The sequence below is a fragment of the Acanthopagrus latus genome, chromosome 21 (genome assembly GCF_904848185.1).
Source record: "Acanthopagrus latus isolate v.2019 chromosome 21, fAcaLat1.1, whole genome shotgun sequence".
In the NCBI taxonomy this organism is placed as follows: Eukaryota; Metazoa; Chordata; class Actinopteri; order Spariformes; family Sparidae; genus Acanthopagrus; species Acanthopagrus latus.
In genome coordinates, this window is record NC_051059.1 from 18,195,027 (window position 1) to 18,215,067 (window position 20,041).

Here is a 20,041-nt window from a genome sequence, read left to right on the forward strand (position 1 = left end):
TGATCCTGAAAGATGAAATTTATGTAATTTTTTATTGATCCACACACAAGATAATCATTTTTATGTACGAGTTGTTAGCACTCCCAACAGCATGAAAAAAAAAAATCCATATAACATACTTGACATTTAAATCAGCAGGTATAATCATCGGCATAAATGAAAACATCTATGCGAGTATGTGGAGCCTTTAATCTATAATAGTGCATCATATTTAAGTGTTTCGACATGTTTTGTATGTTAAGGAACTGTAGTAGTTAAACACATTTCACTCTAAAATAACATGGAGTGGAAGAATAAAGTAGCAAAAACTGGAACTATTCTAAAGTAAACTTAGTTTAGTAGGGTCCTTAGTTAACTAGATACCTGTTTTTTGATGCAATAAACCAGATGAATGGGTTTTATTCTGAAGCTTGATGTAATCAAATCAGATCAGTTTTACTGATGTAGACCAAAATCCCGGTGAGATTGCCTCATTGGGCTTCATAATCTGTACAGTGAGCGACATCCTCTGTCCTCAGACCCTCGATTCGGTTGAGGAAAAACTTGTCATTTAGAAAAACATTTTAACAGTGTAATTTAAGATGGAAGAAATCTCAGGAAGAGCCACAGGACAGACAGGCATGTAGAGTCAGAGTACAGCAAAACAAAATCACACACTTGATATATGTATATATAAATAATATTCAGTATATTTCAAATACATAGTTCAAGACACAGTAGACGTCCATAGAATGTCAATGCAACATTTTTACTTCAGACAAGTTATTTATGATAGAAGTAGATGTATTTTTATTTCAGTATAAATCAGTGAACAGTTTTTGAATTTGATGGAAAAAATAAATTCCTTTAAAAAACATAGATAGACATTGTTCAATGAAAGTGTGTGAATCGATGTATTTTGTACTAGAACACTTTTTTAGATAGTTCTTTGGAAATGCAAACAACTAAGAAAGCTAAGATTAAGTGCACCTTAAAGTGTGCTTGTTCTGATTTCTGGTAGTTCTGGTTTTCTACCAGTAATCAACTGAACTTTGTAGAGTTGGCTCCTTGAATTTGATGGATTTGGGCCTGGAGAGTACCAGAAACTTCCTTTTATTAAGGTGTGGGAATCCTGTTGACATTAGTTTGAACCCCAGGAGGGCAGTGAGTGTTTTCATTACAGTAGTTCACGTCACTACATTCACATGCATGTTTCCTTGTGTTGTATAATACAGGTAACAGAAGAGGTCTATCGCCTGCTGAACACCAACTACGACTTGGTGTGCCGCGGCAAGGTCAGTGTCAAGGGTAAAGGTGAGATGCTGACCTACTTCCTGGAGGGGAAAGTTCAGGGCGTGGGCACTACGATCATGTCTTCGGTGGTGCGCTCCGCCAGCCTGGCGCGCCGGATCCACTCTTGCGGCAAGACGAGCGTCCCGGCCAACCTGGGCAGCGTCTCCTCCGGCGCCAGCCTGACTGTCTTTGCCAGCACGGGCAGCAACATGCAGATGAACGCCACCAACAGCAGCCACGGCCAAGCGACATGCCTGCCCCCGCCCTGCGTGCCCGCAGTGGGCGAGGAGGACGAGGAGGACGTAGATGTGACGGGGATTGAGATCCAGGCAGCGGCAGGCGTTGCAGATGTGGCAGTGTAGGACGACAAAAGACTGTGAAAGTTCAACTTGAATGAATAAAGGAAGGAAAACCCCTGGTTGGAGGCCTAAAGAAGACAGGGCTGTCCAGGTATATTTCCTGTAAATCCTGAGCTGCTGGCACAACCCAGAATTTATGCTCATTCAGGATGTGAACATCCAGAGGAATGAAATGACACGGTGACGAGGACAATCATTCTCGCTTTTTAGGGATTTTTACTGCTTGGGAGACAAATGTGGAGCGAGGAAGAAAGAAACCCGGAATCCTCTTTTAACATCTCTATACCAGATGATTAGATTCGTGGTGTTCCTGGGTTCCCCTCAGATCCAGGTATAATGTGCATCTGTGTTTCGTATGTGCTACATATTCCGCGTATAAGGGATGTGTGCGTCGATTATCCGGAAAAAAGACTGATCATGCTATTGCTTTTGCACTGTCTTTTCTGATTATGCCAAGGATACATTGCATTATTTACAGTGTAAAATGGTGTTTCTTCTTCTTTCCCTTTTTTGTTTTGTTTTCTTTTCTTTTTTTGGTTGGTGTATGTAAGCATGCATGCGTGTACTTTTGTGAGTGTGTGTATGCATGTGTGGTTAACTCTGAATTGTAACAAAAAAACAAAACAGCACAAAGTTCTTTTTTTTTTTTATACTCGGAAGCTCACTGGACGAAATAGGCTTTTTTTTTAAAGGCATATTTACAAGTTAAACAGTAGTGCATGACTTTTTAAGAGTTGACAGCCATAGTAACGGTACTCCTGCTGAAAAGAAAACCAAAGTATTGAGCCTTCCACGGATCTTTAGTTTTTACCGCTTGTATTGCCTCACCACACAAGAGAAAGGAAGTTGAGAATATTTGGCTTTTTAGACTTAAAAAGTGTATTTTTGCAGCCCCGGAGGGACAAAATGAGGGTTTCTGAATGCCGTTTTACATTGTCCTAATTCACAATAGTTGGCTTGTGTTACGTCTACTCGCAGACAGCAGTGGGGGGCAGGGATGGTGTGTAGACCCAAAGAGCAATGGAAAAACTAGTTAATGCCAAAACTGGACCAGTCACAAAGTACGATAAGCATCACACAGAGGAGGACCAGCGCACCTTCACGTCAGAATCCATGCCGGCATTCATCACACGCAGAGGAGAGCAACACTGTAAGCACATAACACGACAAGCACACAACGAGCCGAAGCCTTTTTTTTTTCAGACGCTCCCACCTAACATTGGCGCATTTCTTCGGTGCAGTGTCCGGCTATCTTCTTCTTTTGTCAGGTCGTACATCCTTTTTTGCTACACATTGAAAGCAACATTTTGAGTTTTATCTTTTCTGAAAAGTAACAACCTTTAGCACGTCTCTCTGAAGATATGCTCTCGGGGCACGCATGGGTGCTCCGGATATCTTTATAGCCTGTATCTTCATCATCATCATCATTGTAGAACTTTCACTGGATCTGCAAAACGTGTACATACATCATGTTTCAAGTTTTTTGCCTTACTCAATAAGCTTACAGTGATTGCAACCTGCCTTTTTAGATATATTCACTTTGATATGCAGATCGGACTTTTTTTTGTAAATAGCCAAAAGCTGTAAACTAATGTTGTATCTTGTACAGTGTAAAGTTGGGTTATTGAATATTTTGTAATAAAGACGATATTGGTGTATAAAATGGATTAAATTAAACGGATGTTATTGTCAATATTTAAACAAGCAGGCGTTCGGGCCGGCGGTTTAAGGTTGTAAATGAGGATCCTTTAGAGGATTTTCAATCTGAAACACAATATTTACACTTTAACCCCCCCGCCCCTCCAAGACCTCAACATGCAGCACTGCAAACGATCAGCAGCTAACAAATATAACTTTTTACGAGCAGTTTTTCCCCGTTAGTTCCGCCCCGTAAAATTTCATTTCTCACACCTTCATTTATGGCTCTTAAAATAACAGCTTTGCAGCAAAATACGGCAGACATTGACAGATTTACTACGCCTGTCACCAGCCAGCAGCCAGTTGAGTGTCACTGTGCCCCCAAACACCGAGTGGGGGCCAAAAACTGTTTTCCCAGCATTGATGTAGGATTTGTCTCGGGGTTCACTCGGTCTAACAGTTAAGTCAACAAACGCCTGGCTCGCGCTACTGTTTTCAGGGTAGTGCAGCCGAGGAGCTGTTTCTGCTTTGGAAATGAAATACAACAGAATCTGATCATTTGAAGATGACACGGGATGAATTGTAATTCAGATGTGTCTTGAATGAAATGAGAAAAAAGCAATGAAAATAGTGCAGCTGCTGTTATCACCCTACCCGGTCAAGTCGAAGGGAATCTGAGGTAACTGATGGTTCACAAACAACACTCCCACCGGTGTCATCGGGGCTACGGGCGGTCAAGATGAGTAAATTAGGTCGTGACATGCATCAGTGATTACATTTCAACAGCCAAGAAACACAACAGACGATGATACTTTAATTTATGGATCTCAGCATCACAGCTGTTGGTAGAATGCATGGAACTGAGATGACATATCTATATGTGTGATAACTTCGATATGACGAATCAGCACACACACTTTTATGACTTATCCAACCGGGATAAGTTGGAATCTGACCCAGTGACGCCAGTCTTCTCACTGACGGTCTTGTTTGCTCATGTAGGTCAGTGTTTCATAAACAGATGAGAGAACCTCGTATGTCAAACGGAAAGTGCTGAATGTGTTTCCATCCTCGATGAACATTTGCTCGGCCAATTTCTGACATGTTTTAATATTTACCGCAATTTTTTCTTTTTTTTACCTTGAAAGGCGGCGGGATGCAAACAAGAAAATGGGAAAAATGTCATAAAAACATGGTGCTACAGCATAGCTGGTGGTCAAAAACTACACAGGGTACCTTTAATTATCATACATGTTGAATTGTGTGTTTACCTGAGAAATGTATTAGTTATTTTGCATCTTGAGCTGATTTGCACTTTTAAAGATTCTCTAGCAGCCATGATTTTTATACCAAAATTAGCACATATGTGCTTTTTTTTAAAAATAAGGGAATACACTCCTTTCTCATTGCCACAAGACAAAATTACAGTTATGTTTTTCTGAGTCTGTCATGTCCGACATCACAAACAGGGACGAGCAGAAAGCACCACAGAAGCCAGTCAGGTCGCAACAATGGAAACTTTTTTAAAGATAACGTACTTCAGGCTTTTTTTGAAACCCAACACCAACCGGAGGATGTTCGAAGGCTGCTTAGAAAACAAAACATCTGGAACTTCAATGGAAGATATTACATCGTGCTGTGAAAAGGGGTTCCCATCACTGCTGATATATACCTGCGACTATTGCAGAGTCATTTGACCTGGGAACCATTACTGATCACATCCTTTCCCACTGGAGACAAAAGCCAGACGTTAATGGGTTTTCATGTTTTGTTTTTTTGTCCAGTGGGAAAGAAGTACAGGTGACACTAGTTTATTTAAACTGATTCATAAATATTAGAGGGTAACACGTGAAACCTATTTGTTTTCTGTAAGTACCAGATTACAGCGATGTTCCAGGGTATTCAGGTAAAATTAGTGGAAAATTGTTTGTTTTGTTTTTTTTTTAAATGACAGACTTAGATTTAGATAATTTAGATAAAAACTGACAATACTGGATTGGGGTCCAAAAAAATGACAACATCAGGTGTTATTTTTATTGAAAATTACTAACAATCTTCAGTGACACAAAACATATTTAATATTTTCACTGGATGAATTCCACCACTTATAAGCAATAAACTGCTCTTGTGTGTGGAGCTGGTGGAGGATTAAAACATTGTTTCTATGCTTTCAAATGTGAGACCTCTATGGCTCAGGTTGAATTCCTCCATTTGTCACTTTGTGTGTCACGTTGTTCACTTCCAGCTTCATCTGTCTGTAGTTGAGCTTCCACACCTGATCTGAATAATCAGCTGATGACAGTCTGAAGCTGCAGGGTGTTTTCAGATGAGAGAGCTCAGTCGTCAAGCGAAATGGACCTCCAGCAGAAGGATGTGAGTTTGAATCCACAGTTTGTTTGTCTTTTTAAGTCAAATATCTGTCATTAAATATGAAAATAACACAAATGTAAATGTTGATGAACAGAGGCCTCGCCTGGAGCCAATACAGGAGGAGTCAGAGCAGGAAGATAACCTCAAAAGAAGCGAATCAGGAGAAAGAGAAGAGGAAGATTTTCAGGTTCAAGCTGGCGTGGAGACAGAGGAGGTGACGGCGGAGGAGACAGAAGAAGAAGACGAGGATGAGGAACTGAGGGTCCTGAGACCAAGCCGACCGTCTCGCCACTCGTTGAGTTTACGTCGAAGGAGATCCGCCAACGATCACCGGGAGGAACTGGAGAGGTTCTTTGTGTCTGACTCTAAAGACGAAGCTACCCCACCCAAACAGGCAAGGCTAGGACATGAGAGGAGGTCCAGCAGTAGTGAGCTGAGAATGAAGGTAAGTATTTTTTGCCGCAGTGATGCATAAAAATGACACATGTGACAACTCAGATGAAGAATGAGAAGGAGGTGGTGCTCCTGTGTTCAGGTCTTCAAGTTCAGATGGCAAAAACACACAACACGCAAACTGTCAGTGCGAAAGAAGGCAAACAGGAAAAGGCCAAAGAAGTCGTCTCTGGTTGTGAGTGTTCATTTGAAGCAAATATGTTTAAACGTTAGAAAATGTAGATTATAATTTGTTTTCAAAACTATTCTAAAGGCAGAGCCGTTCCCTGAGTGGCTGGTGGACCTGATGTTCAACATCGAAGAGGCAACGACTCACCAGCTGGTGGTTGAGTAATGGCTTTGGAGTTGAAACGCGTTAATGTCGATGGTGAAAACTGTATTACAACAAATTTATCACGACTGATGGGCCGTATTAAGGGTTAGCATTTAATGAGCAAGTCACTGTTTCCTTTTTTGTTACCAGTGGATAATAATCATTATAAAATAAGAAAACACACAATAAGGCTGCTCGCTGCAATATGAAAACATTTGTTCTACATTATGTTTTTTCTTTTCTTGTATTTAATTTTTGCATCACATTCAATAAATCATCAGCTTTAGCCTGAACCTGTTTACCTTTTTCCCCAAGTCGGTGTTCTTGATTCGGGGGCCAAAATACTGTTTGAGAGGCCAAAGCTCCCTCCAGGCCGTCGCACACGTACACAAACACACACACACCCACACATAGTGGGCAGTGGTATAACAACAAGCGTCAGTTTCTGATGAGTCAGGCTTGAGACTCTTAAAGTTCTTGACCTTTTTAAAGGTACACTGTGCAACTTTTCACAGGCCAAAGTCAAGTTTGCATAGGAGTTTTACAAGTACTTTAAAGGCAAGCGTGTTTACATGTGTATTTGTTGACGGCTGGAGAAAAACAGGCTTGTGTTCTACGTTATCTTTGGATGAGAAGGAAGGGCTGAAAAACATACGTGACAATTTTTTAAGTAATTGAAATACTTTTGAAAATTGCATTAAAACCACATGACCTGCATTGACAGGTGTACTTACATGAAGGTACACTAATAAAGGTAACATGAAGTATTAAAACTAGTATTAAAAGGGTTGACCACTGTGAGTACAGTATATTCTATCATTGTATTATTACAGATTGAGCAGTATCTAATATAGCAAATGCAAAAAAGAGGTAATTCTGGATATTAAACTTTTTATTCATTTAAAAGAACAAGAGAAGAAAAACAAAACAAAAATACATGTTGCAAAAGAGGTAATTCTAACCTGTTTATCATAACTTACTCTCGGATTCTTAAGTTTTACAAAGGCATCTTTTTTTGAGTTCATAATTTTGATTTAATTTCATTTTGGAATCATAACTTCTTTCTTGCAATAGTTTTACATAAATAACAAAACACAACCTTTAACCAAACAGCAAACACCAAACACCTCGGCTACAACTGTAGTTGCGTCCACTGACCGAACATGTTTGTTATTCAAAGTGACAACATTAAAGATTAACCTTTATGTTAAATAACAATCCCTTACATAAATCCCTTATGTAACCAGAAACACAAGTATTGCTATCTGATTCTGGTATCCCGGACACATTACAAAAACTTTTGGTATTAATCTTCTATACACCTTGACGTGTTATAGAAGATTTCTACCACTAATCTTTTCCCAATATGTTCCTCACAGTCATTCCAAGGTCAGGGAGTTTCTGTCAGTCCGTCTCTACCCATCATTTACCCCAAATTTAAATCTAAAACCTTTTCTAACTTCAAGCGCATATATATATACACACAGCCTACATGCTCATCATTTCAGTGTTTTATATTATGCGAAATGCCTTGTCACCACCACCAGTGTCCAGGGCCCTGATTTGTTTTCTCTCCGGTGTTCATGACTTGAAAACTGGCGGGAAAAAAAGTTTAAGCAGTGTTAGGGGTCAGTGCCTTCCTCAAGGGCACCTCGGCAATGCCCAGGATGTGAACTAGCATTCTCCAACTACTACATACATACTAAATACACTCCACATTAGTGCTTACACATGAGACCACTGTTTAAAAAACAAACAAACTCAAACATCCAAAACGAAAGCTTTGGGTCATATAGAGCACACAGCGGAGCGTGATGCTGCTGTTTGTATCATGCAGAGTAAAGTGGAGGTGATCTGACATCTGCCATACGTGTCGTTATGACAAATACTACACCGAAGAAACGACCGGTTACTACTGTCTCTCTTCAGACAAACATGTTGTGATTCTAGCACAGCGATCCATAATGTTAGGGTTATGCAACACGAAAGGGGAATGATCCTGTTTATCTGTCTGCCTGATAAGAGGAACCTTCACCAAGGAGACTAAAGGGACAAACAGGGTTTGAGAATGAAAACAGTGTCAGAGCAAAAGGAAAAAAAAATCTGTCAGCATTACTTCACAAATGTCAACAACAATCACAGATGGGAGTTTTTGGAATCACCACTCATTATCTTATAGCCTATAACTCCCTGGACTATGGAGCATTCCTCATTGTGGATGTTATTTATTCCTACTTCATTGATACGTTTCCTCAAAAAGCAGTTTACGTTTGACTGTTGTCATGACCTCAAAGCCGCAGATGAGCAATTATGGCTGCTGGGAAAAACAGGGTTGTTTTGATGTACAATCACTTTATGTTCCAGAGTCAATATTGACAACAGACCTTGTGAGCGTGGATCCACGCACGTCAAACAGGGTCATCCACCTTTTACAGCAGCTTTGTCAAAAATGTTTTATATCTGTGGTCAGTGTGTCAATCATTAACGCCTCCTGGAGGCTGTATAAATACTGCTGGTTTCGGAGAAGCCACTTTAGAAGGAAAAGTACAGTTGCAGCAGAGACTAAAGAAGAAGAAGAAGAAGCATCTATCTGAGAGACTTGGAGATGCCAGGATTATACGAGAAGTTGATTTTGGTGTCCTCTCTGGCTGTCCTGGCCGTGGTGAGGTCGTCCCCCGTGGTGGGGCCCGAGCCTATCCACTGTGCCCCCTGTGTGCCGGAGAAACTGAACAACTGTCCGGCCATCCCGGCAGACTGCAGGCAGGTGCTGAAGGAGCCCGGCTGCGGCTGCTGCATGGCCTGCGCCCTGGATAAAGGAGCATCCTGCGGGGTTTACACAGCCCACTGTGGCGAGGGTCTCCGCTGCATCCCAAGGCCCGGTGAGACCAGGCCTCTCCACGCTCTGACCAGAGGACAGGGGGTCTGCGCTGAGGATGTGGGCCATGGTAAGCTCAAAGTTTTGCTATAAGATCCTCTAGTGTGACTTCAAAGCAACGGAGGAGACCCATTTCTGATTGTTTTATACATTAAAATCATTTTATTCCTTGACCTTGTACAGAAGAAGCTGATGGAGCCACTGATCACAGCTCCCCTCCCTACCTGCTGGGTGTCAACCATGCCGTCGACCAGCAAGAACCCGAGGGCCAGGAGAGCATCAAGGCCAAGCTGAATGCCATCCTCAACAAACTCATACAACTGGTGAGAGGGGAAAAAAACCTGACACAGACAAGATCATTATTCTGCCTTCCTTCCACTAGAGGGAGCACTAGGTTTTTGAGCATCTGTGAGCTGCTGGAAGAGATAACTGGGGTTATCTGTTATTTTTAAGTTAACGTACATGTGAGCGTAGTTCTCACTGTTTGTCTCTCTCTCTCTGGTCTCACAGGGTCCCTGTCACATTGAACTGCACGCAGCACTGGAGGCGATAACCAGCTCTCAGCAGAAACTGGGAGAGAAGTTCACAACTTTCTACCTCCCCAACTGTGACAAGAGCGGCTTCTACAAGGCCAAGCAGGTGAGGACTGAAGGATTTCACAATGGATTGCGTGAATACTGTTGAGGGGCTGGAATAAATGGATAGATTGCATGAGGGATACTATATTTTTCGGGGGCCCCTCAGATACACATTTAATATTTGGTAAACAAACAAAACATCTTCACATCCCCATGACCGCTATTGTGCCCTATACTATACATTTAATATATATTTTTAAATTTCATGTTTTTTCGTCTGTCTTAACTCATTTAGATTTAGATATTTAAATGCAAAATGTCCATCTTCCCCTGACTTGATGAGGTGAAACCACTGAAAAGATATTAGCCTTTTACCTTGACCCTAATATTGTGTATGTTTATAGTTAATAAATTAATATATAAACACTGGAATAATGTTTTAGACAGGAGATATCTTCTTTCTTTTTTTTAAAATTTGGAATATATGCAGGGAGTTGATGTTCTTTAATGTCGGGGCCCCCTAGTGGCAAGGATCCATCCAAGCCACTGTTAAAACTACAATTTCACTGAAAGCATTTGTTTTGCCAGAGAAACAAGGAAAATTTCATCCAGAAAAATATATTCAAAGTGTTTTAAAGTCATTCATACCTTCATGATACTATCTCTGAAATATCACACATTCAACAACTTTTAATATAACCTTCTTTTAAAAAAAAAAAAAAAGTAACAGCTTCAAATGCTCCTTTATCTGCTACGCAGCCACTTACTCAGGACTTACATATCCTTACAAACTGATGATGATAATGATAATAATAATAATGTAACACATCAGATAAACATCACCCAGAGATGTAATTGTATTTGCCAGAAGAAGCCGAATATCGACCAACACAGATGTTTGGCCGATAAATCAGTGCATCTATATATTTTCCAAGAAAAGATTAACTCCACCTGTTGACAGGGATTCATCTCGCAGCTATGGCTCATTTATTTATGTGGTTTCCCATCCCTGTTTCTCTTTCAGTGTGAGTCATCTCTGGTCGGACCTCCCGCCCGCTGCTGGTGTGTCTCTTCCTGGAACGGGAAGAAGATCCCCGGATCGGGCGACCTGCTCGATGACTCAGAGTGTCACCAAGAAGTCACTCACTGAAGGAATGGACTCGCTCATAAGCACAAGCAAACTTGCTCTATGGCCCTCAAAATCTGGGAAATGATGTCAAATCAACCACCTGATGAACTGCAATCACTCACAGGAAAATGTAACATTGTATTTCTGAAGGGGGAAAAATTTCCTCTTGCTTTTATTTTCATGATGTATGTATGTATGTATGTATCTATCAAGACTTATTTATTCAGTGCTTGTATATTCTTCCTCGCATCACCCGTTTTGTCATTTTTAGATTTTTTATATGTCTGCCTATTTTTTGTGATTGTAAATAGGGCAACACTGTATACATTTGTGTTTCCGACTAAATAACTCCACTGCTTCAAAACCACCGGTCCACAGCTCTGCCAAGCCCTCTTCAGGATCAGCAGCTTTTTTTTTTTTTTTTTTCAATAATTCATTCAAAACTGGAGCTGCGCGCGGCACGCAGCGACACAGCCGCTCATTCATTCAACATGTTGACATTGTCTGAATGTATCTCCATTGGCGTTTCCTCAATGGGTATTGGGGGGGAAATACTTAAAGTGCCACAAGTATGCGCACGGTGGCTGAGCACAAACATATCAGGACTCATCCAAGCCGCGCTGAGGTTTTTGGGATGGGTTGGTCTGCATTTGTCTACCTCTACTCGTCTCTGCAGGTCCACAGGTTTTAGCAGAGGAAATCGCTGAGGGGCTCTTCTCAGCTACACCTCTCTCACACTTATTTTCACCTTTTTATTTTCTTTCATATATTCAAGTATTTATTATGATTCACTGGTGTGTTTATGCTTTTTTTGTTTTGTTTGCTGCTGAGCTCATGTGGAGAAAAAAAATGTCTGGGATGCTGCTATATTGTTTTTTTTTTTGTCTTGTTGTCAGAAATGTACACAAAGTTCTAATTCTGTGGATGCTTTTAAATAAAATGCTATTTAATCGTGACGGGGCCTTGTTTCAAAGTGTTTTCGCTCAGTTTAACACATACTCAAAGCAGGCTAAGGTGCCACAGGAAGAGAAAATAGGATAGAAAAAGCAATAGACTGATCTTTATAAACTGCCTTTATTAAGTAAAAATAGACCTCTGAGGGTTGCATTGTACATGCAAACAGCGTATTTACTTCGACCGAGGCAAGTGATGAAAGTTATTTTCATTATTTGTGGCCTTTATCCCCAAAAATTCAGCTTATGCAAAATGACAACAACAACAAAAAAACAGTAACAACCACCGTACAGGTTGAAGGGAAACGTCCCTCTGTCCGTGGCTCGAGATCAAGCATAGAAAAAAAAGTTTATATGCACTGGAGTGTTGGAGCTGCACAGTCCGGTAATCCAGCTCCCCGAGGAGCAGGAAGCAACCGGGCCAAAAAACGGAATTCGTAAGAACAGGAATTCGTAGTAAGGCACTGCAATGCTTACTCTGAAAAGTCGAACATACATACATTTTTACGGATGTCATGACCACATCTTTGTAATAAACCACAAGCATACAAATTACGAATATACATCACAAGCATGTACACGTGTGCAAATGCCACTTAAATTGTGCGTAAATGAAGAGCACTCTCGTCAACGCTTGTGGCAGGTACAGTTTGTCTCTTGTGTTCTGAGATCAACTCTTTTTTTTTTTTTTTGTTTAAAAAGTGTGTCCTCTTCTCAGAAAGTGTCCTCTGCCTGCTTAAGAGGAATCCATCCATGGCATCTGGAAGGTTGTTTTCCCTCCCGCTACTCTTCGTCTGTTCCCTCCGCACCGCCTCAGAAGAAAACAAAGGTCCCAAGGGCAACAGATAGAAATAGCAAACATCCATATATCGGCCCGAGCCATCTCTTGACCTCTCTTGCAATATCCTCAGTGTCTCCGTTTGTTTACAATTCTCCTCGCGCTCACTCCCACCCTCCCTCCCTCTGTCCCTGCTCCGCTCCTATTGGCTCTCAGAGTTGTAGTACTGGGCGTCTCCTCGCTCCTTCCCATCGAAACCTGGCAGAGGCTGCCCGTATTTGTCCACACACCAACAGAAGCCTCGCTTTCTGCCTTTGGACGGACGGCACTGAGAAGTGAAGGAAAAGGGACAAGGTGAAGGGAGGGAAGAGAGGAGGGGGGGGGCAGCTAAATGTGCAAATCTAGATGAATATGCAGCATTATGGGTAACGAGCCACTTTAGTCAATGAAGTAGAACAACGATAGTTAAGAAGCATTAATGGTCAGATTGTGCTGAGTCGACGCAGCCTTGGCCATCCAACGCGCTGTGGTATTTTGAGCTGCTTTTATGGTCTACCTCCTGTTACACACACATATAGAGACCTTTAAGGTAAACAGAAACCTGGTAAAATATTTGCTTAGTCCCATTTGTGAACAACTGAGAACCAAGATCTATTTTCAGAAGCCGGTGGCCAGTACGAATCATCTGTTGCTGATTATACCCCACAGCTCCAAATTATGGGTACTACAAATGACTTACAGAGTCTGTGGAGCTACCCAAGGGCTGTTATTTTACTGCCAATTTTACTAAAGGTCAACCTCCGCTCTAGTAAAACATGCAGCCATTCATTTCAAAGGCGAAAAAGCAACGGCGCTGCTGCTGCTGCTGCACTGAGGAGCCGATCAGAAAAGAAGGGCTTCCGTATTTAGTTTGATACTTCGGCGGGGTTTGACTGAGAGGCTGATCGCAGAGGAAGCAGGGCTGTCTAGCTGTCAGGCTGCTGCTGCTGCATCAGAGCTACAGGGAGAGTAAGTCATGTGTAGCTGTGAGGAAAAAACTAGTACAGCAATCAACATTTTTGGGCCCAGTTTCTGGGGGGGGGGGGGATGCATCTGCTTCCAGCATTAAATCAGTGCTGGGTCGTCTTTTTTTTTTCTAAAGACATTTTCTGTTATTAAGAGCTGTAATAAGAGATGTTTTTGCTTAGAATTGTGCAAAACGTCCAAATTAAACCGACCGAAATGAAACGTCTGCCACTCCTTCAGCGCCTCGGGGCCCGGCGCGGTACACTAGGCCCATTCTACATAAACAAAGACAATGAGCCTGGCGTTGTGAGGCCGGTTATGAGATGATTGCAGGTCAAGGAGAACACTTCCATTAAGCAGGAGGGACTGCTGTGTGTTATAAGAGAAGCTACCTCGGTGATACAGTGGCGCGGGAGCCCTAAGTGCCTCCATATGAATGCGTCAGAACCGCTCATTTATTACAACCCGATCGTGGGTGAACCATGTGAGCGTGGGGATGGCTGCGGCTCTATTTCTGTGCACGCTTCTCAAAAGTCCAGCAATTATGGGGGGAGCGCATCGGGTGCCGGTGGCCACCTTGACGTCTGTCTCCCTGGGAGGGTTCCCGTTAAACGGCCAATCGCCCCAGCCGTCAACCCCACTGGGGTTTGGCCCCTGCGGTCTCCGTCTCCAGAGCCAGTGGCTAGGGTCTACCTCACTGGTGTGGTGGTGCAATGATGAGGCTCTAATAACTACCAGTGAATACAGGAGGACAGCTACAAATCTGTAATTGGGGCTGCAGGAGACTTAAAGTTTTGAGTCGCCAGGCTTCGGCATTGAATCGCTGTTAATGCAGCATGTAAAAAAGGAAATGCGGGTTTCCTTTTTTCGCTTTCAAAGCTGTGAACACGCTTGCAGCAATTAGCTGTTAAAATAACGTGTAGCCTCTCGTGAAATCATTGAGGGAATCTGTATTCTAGGTCCTCAGAATGCGCCTCCTTACCTGTTTTTTCTTATAGAAGCCCTTCTTGTCACAGTTTGGTATGCGGAAACCTCTGGGGTTCAGGATGTCTGTAATCTTGAGGCTGCTGAGGATGCTCTCAATCTCTCTCCGACAGGGACCCTACGGACGAGGGAGCACATGAGCAATTAATACAATTCCTCCAACCAAATCCGACTGCAGCTGATGTTGTGGGGGTGGGCGATCCAACCCAAAAAAAAAAAAAACGAATGTCAAGAATGTCTAATTGCAATCCTGACCCACAATCTAAATTTCATTCTCTTCCCTCCGTTTTGAAATGTCCTGTAGATCTCTGCCAAGCTTGAATTTGACAAGGAATTTCTCCTTTAGCATTACCATCATTGTAACCAAACATTGCGTCATAAGGTTTTTGGCACAGGGTCCTCGTCCGCCATGCTGCTAGCTAAAACTCACAGCACTTGAAGGAGAGCCACTTTAAGAAATTCATCCTGTTAGCGTAACAGTCTAGTTATCTTGACATAGCGTGAATCTGAACATGTGCCCCTAGCGTTCTGCATTTCTTTATGGTTAGGTCGAGACGCTACAGCTAACGCGAGACAGGAAGATAATTTTATGTGTTTTGATGGAACATATTGAGCTGACGACAAGTAAGTTAGCAGGATGGTTAAACAGTTTTGTGAAATACTTTGTTAACCAACAAATGTTAATATTACACACGAACTCCATGTGTTACACAACTAGCATGCTACCAGTGTTATCTAAAATATGGTGTTGAACTTTTCACTGGGGAAAAAATAAATAGAATCAGTTCAAGTCAAACCAGCGGCGAGTCACAACAGAAAATTATCTCACAACTCTAGAGCTGTGGCCTATTAAAGCACTCAGTTAACTGATTTGTTTATGCTAACTTCCTGTTGCACACACGGCGTACAGTTTGTCCAAAATACGTCCAAAATAATTTAGAATTTTGGTACTGGAGGCGTCCAGTAGAATGGAATGGAAGAATGGAAGGATGAATTTTGTTTACACATGAAGATCACCTAGGAGTGAAGAGATTTCCGTTTAGCTCGCACGCTACGCACAGGATTATGTGGAAAATGAGCCGTGAGGACACATTATAACTGCTGCAATCTCTACAGCTTCGAGTTCATCGAGTCGCGTTGAGTAGATTGCGGACGCCTCATCTGATCGCTCACCCATAATTCTGTCTCATTTCAAAATAAAGACACCCACAAAGCTGGTTCACGCTGCAGCGCACGCCGCCCTGCAGTAATTCCTAAACAATGGTGGCTGCGATATGAAAGAGGTGAGGGATGAGAAATTAATTCATCTGGCCGATTTTGTAGCAGCTTAACAGCTTGCCAAAGCAGCTTAGGACTCTTACACTTTATACAAAGGATGGGGGATAAAGTGAATTCAAAGGGCCTCAAAGAAGGAGCCAAAAGGCTTGTCCTCAAGTCCAAGTGCTCCAGTCACTAATCAAAGCAGCCAGTCAAAGCCCATTACTAGTGTGTGCTCACTTCTCTGGCCAAAGAGAAGATCAAAATAGCAGCAGGGCTTCCCAACAGGCACTCACATAGGCCAATCCATCATTCGTTGGCTCCCAGTACAGCCGGCACGCGGACGCCTTGTGGCCAAACAACCGCCTGACCCGGGTCAGCCGCAGGGCCATCATACCCGCTCGCTGCCATGCCATTCTCCTGCTCGTGACGCCTGCCAACCATCGGCACCGCGACCCAAAACATTTCATCACCCGCAGGGGGAGAAAAACACCAAAAACACAGAGGAAGAGGGGAAAAACATTCCTCCAGTGTGCTCTGAAGACTGAAAAATATTGGTTGTGGTACTTACATAATCTGGCTCCTGTTTGGTCTCTAGAGAGAAGTTCTGCTGGTCTGTGATGAGGGGTCCCGGGAGCTCCTCCATCTTAAAGATCTGGGTCCTCTTCTGCTGCTCCCGGCGGAGCACTTCTGACTTGGCAGAGGGGAAGAAGGGGTGAGGCGGAGGTCTCACGGGTCCCGCGGGCCTGTGGGTGCTGAATGAGGTCTGAAGGCCGCAGCCGGTGGAATTCCTCTCCTCGTCCTGAGTCTCAACATTCTCAACTGAGGAATGAAAACAGCATGCGCTTAATCACAAGACAGTAATTTAAGGAGGTAATAAGATAACTCAGATGTATAGACTTTTTTTTAGAAGCCAGTTGAGGTCATGGATGATCCACACCTCTCTGGGGCATTTCCTAAGATGATGCATATCTTTTGGCGAGAGATGAATCCCACCACCACTTGATTCCACATGTCTCTTCCTTGAGCCTTGAACCCTTAAACCATCTCGAAGTCAAAAGCCTCCCAACCTGGATATTCAGCGTTTAGTCTTCGCTGACGGGGGTTCAGGGTAGGCCCAGGTGTTCATCACCTATGTGATAGTGAGCTGCAACTCTTCTTTCCAAAACCCTTCTTATGCTCCAACTTGTTCTCATTCTCCACCTTCTCTCCCCATGAATGAGGAGGATTAAATGGAGGGAATCTGAGGGAAACTTGTCCAAATATAGCGCAAATCTTCCATAAATTGTGGAACTACTCCTTTAGAGCTATTAGAAGCTTCTCGTGAGCACATCTTCCTTCGTGTTTAAAGGATTGAGATGTACTCAGGGTGATAAATACAAGTCTGTACACTTGTAGCACGGTGTTATGCGCTCTTTAAGCTTAATAAAGTATCTACGCAAAGGGGAAAAATGAGGTGCGCGCAGCGGGCTTACCTGGCAGTTCATTGACCGGAGGTGTCGGTCCGGCTGCGACTCGTTTATTAGTAGCGTTCGCACAGAGCCCCCGACCCTCCAGGAGAGCCTGCAGAGGTTTCGTCTCCCCGGGCTGATGCTGACAAGTCATCCCGGAGCCACATCTCCCGGTGTACACGCCGCACGGCTGGCCGAGGCTCAGCGCGCAGGTCATGCAGCAGCCGCAGCCCGGTTCGCGGACCTTCTCGGCGCAGTCCTTGGGCAGAGGCTTGCACAGACGCCGCGCTCCGACGTCACACGGCTCGCATTTGATGACCGGCCCGACAGCACCTGACCTCCGCGTGAGCGACGCCAGGACAAAAGTCATGCAAAGTGCGCGAAAACAGGAATCCATCGCGGGGGAGTCTGAGCTCCGGGAGCGTGCGCTGCCAAAGAGTCCTGCTCGTCCTGCTGCGGTGACTTTTTCACTGGGGCAGCTTCTCTCTCATTCACATAAAGCCACCGGACAAAACATCTCAATATATAGACCCCGGTGACTGTAGTCACACCCCCGGGTAGCCTGCGGTCTACTGATGAATTGCCCTCGACTCCGTTATTCATAAGCCATCAGAGCTGCAGCAGCCAAGGAGCCTGTGCAGACCGGCAGAATCACATTTAGGATATTTTCCCCTTCATGTATACATTCCAAAAATTGGGGGGAAAAATAAATAAATAAATAAAAAATGGATTCATTCACTTTTTACCTGATGCATTTAATTTACGTCACAATATGCTGTTTATTCTGAAGTCTTAAGCAGTTTTTTTTCGAGCCATGAAATACATTAAAATGGGAAAAACGTGCAAAGACAAACGCACAGAAATGTTTCAAATGTGTCTCAACTCCAGGTTTTTTTTGCCATGCGCAGGTTCATTCACAGGGGGCGCCAGCAGTGTGTGAGACAGAGTCACAGTGTATATAGTGTGTGCAAACTATGTCTGAGCTCTAGCTTTTCAGTGATTCAGTGACACTTTAATATCCTCATCTGCGTCATTATTTTCTATTTTCATCCCTTGTTCTGTCTTAGTGTTTTGCAGGAGTGTGTGTCCGCTGATCTGTGGCCCCTAGAAGCTGCCGCACATGACCCTGCATGACCTGTATGATTTTAAGCGCATAAACCATGACCAATCCATTCATAAGATGATTATTTCAGGCTTTAGTACAGTACAGAAGCAAAGACTGGATGCAAAATCAGTGCTTAAGTACAGTTACTCAAGTACTTAAGCACTTAATTCGTCTCCTTTCCTTCATGTCAGAGGCAGATATAGAACAATAACAAGAATGCACTGTATATATGTTTGTTTTATTAAATAGCGTACATTTTTATTCACGAAACAACCCAACAGTGCGGGAAATGTCCCACCTTGGAATATTAAAGTAATGTTTCCAAATGTACAAAAATGACAATGTAAATCTGATATGAAATTATAATAAAATATAATAGATAAAAGTTGCAAAAACTTGATTAATCAGGTAACAAACAACTTCTCAGAGGGTTTGTTGATAAATAGAAATAATTAATACTTATAACTAATTGACACCTGTTATTCATAACTTCTCTTTAAAGCTAGGGTCTGTAATGTTGTTCAGAAAGACATTTTGCTATACTGGGTGGAATTGTCCTTCTATCCTGAGAGTAGTCAATACATTATGTATTCAGAAAAAGGAAACAATCAGACCTCTGAGGCAGCTGCAGGACTGAGAAAAAGCTGACCAATCCGTGCTATTAGCCCTGAATAGCTCGGATTGGTCAGATGCCTTCATGTCTCGTTCCGCCTGCGCCCCCCTCTGTACCTCCTACCTCCGCGCATGCACACCTTATGTTTCACTGATGCCGGAAATATTCAGCACACTGCAGAAATACGGAGTTTCAGGAGAAGACGTTCATTTGGGTACAATGGCAGAGAAAATGCAGCCAGCCTTACTTGTAACAACTCACCCCGCCAAACAGGCAAGGAAAAGAAAGCCTGAGACAGAAATGGCTGCTACGAAATAGCCTCTGGATAAAGAAAGAAGTCAGACCCGGGTCAACATCGGTGCAGCGTTTGAGTGGTGGAGACAACTGGGGCATGTGGAGGACCTGAAAAGTGATGCAGAGGTTGCTCTCCTTCTGTTGGACAGGTAATGATTTGTTTTGTTTCGGGGGGATTTGTTATTTTCATTAAATATGTAAGGTTTGCCAACTTGGCTACGTTTGTAGCTCGTATTAGCCCAATGCTAACGTTAGCTTCTTTGTGTGTTGCTTTTAGCCATGAGAATGGCTAATGAGTCGGCCCAGTTTCCACTAGATACGGGTCCGCTGCGTTGCGGCTCCGGTCCGGTTTTGCTCTGGTTTGAGTCGCCATGGCGCAGTACAGTAGACAGCTGGCCTCAAGAGGTGTGCAGGTGTCTTCTCCCAGTGTCTTATTTTGAAAAGTAACCGGATGTTGTTTGTTATTTCGGCACTTTACTTCCTGTCTGCTCCGTGCTGATTTCAGCTGAATTGCTGCTTCGTGCTCCGGCATCTCCTTCTCCCTGCTGAGTCCCACTGCCAGATGCGCGTTCAAGTTTGTGGGGGCGAGGCTTTGGACGGAGCACTGACGGGAT

General features: G+C 43.1%; 3 protein-coding genes across 4 annotated transcripts in view; 2 read left to right on the plus strand and 1 right to left on the minus strand.

Moving 5' to 3' along the window:
• Positions 1 to 3,291, plus strand: part of LOC119011864 (adenylate cyclase type 1-like) — a 39,724-nt gene extending 36,433 nt beyond the window's left edge. For both annotated transcript variants that reach the window (XM_037085299.1, XM_037085300.1), the window contains exon 20: positions 1,215 to 3,291. In XM_037085299.1, coding sequence (XP_036941194.1) covers positions 1,215 to 1,634 — 420 coding nt within the window. In that variant the 3' untranslated portion in view covers positions 1,635 to 3,291. The remainder of the gene's footprint in view (positions 1 to 1,214) is intronic.
• Positions 3,292 to 8,925: 5,634 nt separating this feature from the next.
• On the plus strand, positions 8,926 to 11,470 carry LOC119010996 (insulin-like growth factor-binding protein 1). The gene is made up of 4 exons (XM_037083711.1): positions 8,926 to 9,350; positions 9,464 to 9,603; positions 9,791 to 9,919; positions 10,883 to 11,470. The coding sequence occupies exons 1-4, from the start codon at positions 9,011 to 9,013 to the stop codon at positions 11,006 to 11,008; spliced, it is 735 nt and encodes a 244-aa protein (XP_036939606.1). The 5' UTR covers positions 8,926 to 9,010; the 3' UTR covers positions 11,009 to 11,470.
• A 1,441-nt stretch (positions 11,471 to 12,911) lies between these two features.
• LOC119010995 (insulin-like growth factor-binding protein 3) lies at positions 12,912 to 18,284 on the minus strand. The gene is made up of 4 exons (XM_037083710.1): positions 17,440 to 18,284; positions 16,536 to 16,786; positions 14,706 to 14,825; positions 12,912 to 13,046 (listed from the first exon to the last, which is right to left on the minus strand). Exons 1-4 carry the CDS (start codon positions 17,810 to 17,812, stop codon positions 12,921 to 12,923), a joined length of 870 nt encoding a protein of 289 aa, XP_036939605.1. The 5' UTR covers positions 17,813 to 18,284; the 3' UTR covers positions 12,912 to 12,920.
• Between the last annotated feature and the right edge of the window lie 1,757 nt (positions 18,285 to 20,041).